At 37.1% G+C, this 3172-nt stretch overlaps 1 protein-coding gene across 1 annotated transcript; it reads right to left on the bottom strand.

Annotated features, from left to right (window-relative positions):
• Positions 1-442: 442 nt before the first annotated feature.
• Positions 443-2968, bottom strand: LOC148601578 (uncharacterized). The gene is made up of 3 exons (XM_088554417.1): positions 2098-2968; positions 1719-1784; positions 443-724 (listed from the first exon to the last, which is right to left on the bottom strand). Exons 1-3 carry the CDS (start codon positions 2966-2968, stop codon positions 465-467), a joined length of 1197 nt encoding a protein of 398 aa, XP_088410543.1. The 3' UTR covers positions 443-464.
• Between the last annotated feature and the right edge of the window lie 204 nt (positions 2969-3172).

The following is a 3172-nucleotide window of genomic DNA, read 5'->3' on the forward strand; positions in this document are numbered from 1 at the left end:
GATCAGCATGCTCAAGTAATACCTCTGTTGTTCCATCACAAACTCTGCCTTGCGGAAGTTAATCTCACAAATGCCCATCGACTGTCCCGCATTGAATACGCAATGATATATTTTTTTTATTTTTTTTTTCGAAATAAATTCAATTTTGTTTCTTTTCTTTAATAATGAGTACGACGCACAAGTTGAATATTATAAAAATACACCTAACATGTACAGTTTGAATTTTGATTTTAAAACGAATACGTCTTTCAGTGGGCGTTATTGTCTCAAATCCAGGTAGTAAGGAGCTGCACAAACTGTCTCAATCTTGGTTACATCACATTACTTGGTCGAAAAATATTCCTTAAATATACAGAAATAAAAAAGATATATTTACCGTAATATCCATCTTTATTTAAACATATAACAGTGCAAATCAAAATACAAATAAATTACAACCTCACTGAGTATACTTGTTGAAAGTTCTATGCATCCCAGCCGTCCACAGCCTGGGATTTCATCGGTGGTTTCTGTCCGGTGGTCCCGCCTTTTCTGAGCGCGTTCTGGACACGCGCCCACGAGCTGTTTCGCTTCTTTTTCAGGTTTTCTTTAGCAACAACCAGTTTCCTACGTGTGTAGCAGATTATGATGAGTGCTACTGTTGCTATGATTAACGTAATTGCCACTAGACCATAGCTTACAATTTCAATTATCGTCATGCATATGTTGGAACCAAGAGCTATTCCTGAAAATTGTATAAATTTAAGTATACATTGCATCATATACAGTAAAGGTTCACCTAAATAGCAGATGCCGCCAAACAGAGATGGTGACACTGATTTCCCAATTCGAAACTTTTCGATTTTACAAAATGGACACTATCTGTATTTTGTTAAGTGTATGTGTAGTGAAGATTACAAGAAATACTAATTCAAACTATAATGTATAACGTCCGTTAACGTACTGCTTGGTCGCAGACACCAATCCCAGTTATGGTTTGGGGATTTTATCAACTGTTACACATGTAGTGACTTGCACAGTCAGGTGGACAGTTGATTACTATATGATTAAAACATACGGAGTTACTGTTAAATGATTATAATTAGATTTTTTAAGTAAACTTTCATCTATTAAATAAAAATAAGAGTAGCAACAAAGTTATCGAAGATCAAACCTATCATTAAGGATAAATTGTTTTTTCTTCATGACAATAAAGTATGTTTCGTTATTGATCGTGATTTGCACATCTACATAGTTACCTGGAATTCTCATGCATGCGTTTGTTTCATGTATAGTCACCTGGAATTCCCATGAATGCGTTTGTGTCATGTAGAGCTACCTGGGATTCATGTGCATGCGTTTATGTTATGTATATTTACCCGGAATTATTATGCACGCGTTTGTTTCATTTACAGATAACTTTAATTCCCGTGAATGCGTTTCTGTAAAGTAAAGTTACCTGGAATTCCCGTGAATGCGTTTCTGGGCAAGTAAATTTACCTGGAATTCCCGTTGATGCATTTGTGTCATGAATATTTACCTATGATTCCCGTTCAAGCTTTGTGTCATATATAGTTATCTAGGATTCATGTGCATGTGTTTGTGTTATGTATATTTACCCAGAATTATCATGCATGCGTTTGTTTCATTTACTGATATCTCGAATTCCCGTGAATGCGTTTCTGGCAAGTAAAGTTACCTTGAATTCCCGTGAATGCGGTTGTGGCATATATAGTTACCTGGAATTCCCGTGCATGCGTTTGTATCATCACAAACGTCACTCCAATATTTTTCTGCCTTCTTGTCTGAAATGTAAAAAATCAATATTGTGTTTGTGTTTATTCTTTATTTTGCTGCTGTTGGCAAAAAGAAAAAGTTATGAAATATGGACACTTACAGAACAATGAGTCAAATAAATGTACAGATGTTATACATATTCTTTTGAGTTCTTGTCCATATATATTGGACAAAGTACAGGAAGGCACAAGCAGAAGTCTATTAGCCACATGAATATTACAAATCCCAGCTCATTGATATTACTTGTAAAGAATATATGTACCATTGCATTTACTGTAAATATACATTTACATTACATGTATTTTTACTTAAGATACGTACTCTGGTAATCTGTAGGGGTATTGCAAAGAATACCGGATGGCAGTTCAATCGAGTGAGTGTTAGCGTAAGTAAGGATCCACAAATTATCGCAGGTACAGTCGAATAGTACGCCACCTAGATCAAGGGATGTTAACCCTTCCAGACTACTGATCAGTGCATAATCCACGGTGGTAATCCCGCTATTGGCAAGAGACAAGGACGTCACTGCTTTTGTAAGGCTGAAATATGCATTGTCCACTGTTGTCAGTCCAATATTGTCTAATATGATTGACTTAGTTGTCGTGAGTCCATCGAATATTCCCGTCGGAATCCCCCCACTTACTTGTGAGTTCTTGATAACGAGTTCGCCCTTGGGCTGCGGAACATCAAGTCTTTCTATTGTTAGACCAGTAAGTACATTGTTTGTTAGAGCTGCCATCGACCCACCCTCAACTCGAAGAGTATCTAATGTTCCAAGGTTTTGAAAGACGCTTGTCGGCAGCGTCTGTACGTCACAGTTACGTATGACAAGCTCCTGAAGATAACCCATATCAGTAAAAGTAGATGCCGCGAGGGATAATGTTCCACCAGAACTACAGACTATCTCCAGGCTAGCTGAATAATCTAAATCTAGTAAATTGCTGGCAAATGAAGAAAACCCGGAAAAGGAATTTGAACCCATCGATCCAGTTACGCCGGTGAGACGTAGACGCTGTGGGTAGGGATCTGTAAACCCTGTGAAAGCCAATGGGGCACTATAGCTACCCCATACACACGTGTATAATCCTGTTGATGAATCTGAGCTGTCATAAGAACATCCGGTTGGCTGTACGGCATACACCTTCCCAGAGATATATACAGTGGCAAGAAAGATGGTCAGCAAAGCAGCCATTTTAAAAATCAACAAGGAAAACTTCCGCTTCAAAATGGACTCCTACATTTTAACAAGATTTCTTATTTTGACACATGGTCAACCTTTTACTTTTAAAATTCGGATTAATCTTATAGTCATTTGGTAACTGCCAAACAGAAATTTAAGGATATTATTTGGTAAAATATTGGTATTATTAAATAAAGCATGGATTTAAATTTAAGT

Source organism: Perna viridis, chromosome 12 (assembly GCF_037379345.1).
Source record: "Perna viridis isolate PV_CMFRI_1.1 ecotype Kerala chromosome 12, ASM3737934v1, whole genome shotgun sequence".
NCBI classification, from domain to species: Eukaryota; Metazoa; Mollusca; class Bivalvia; order Mytilida; family Mytilidae; genus Perna; species Perna viridis.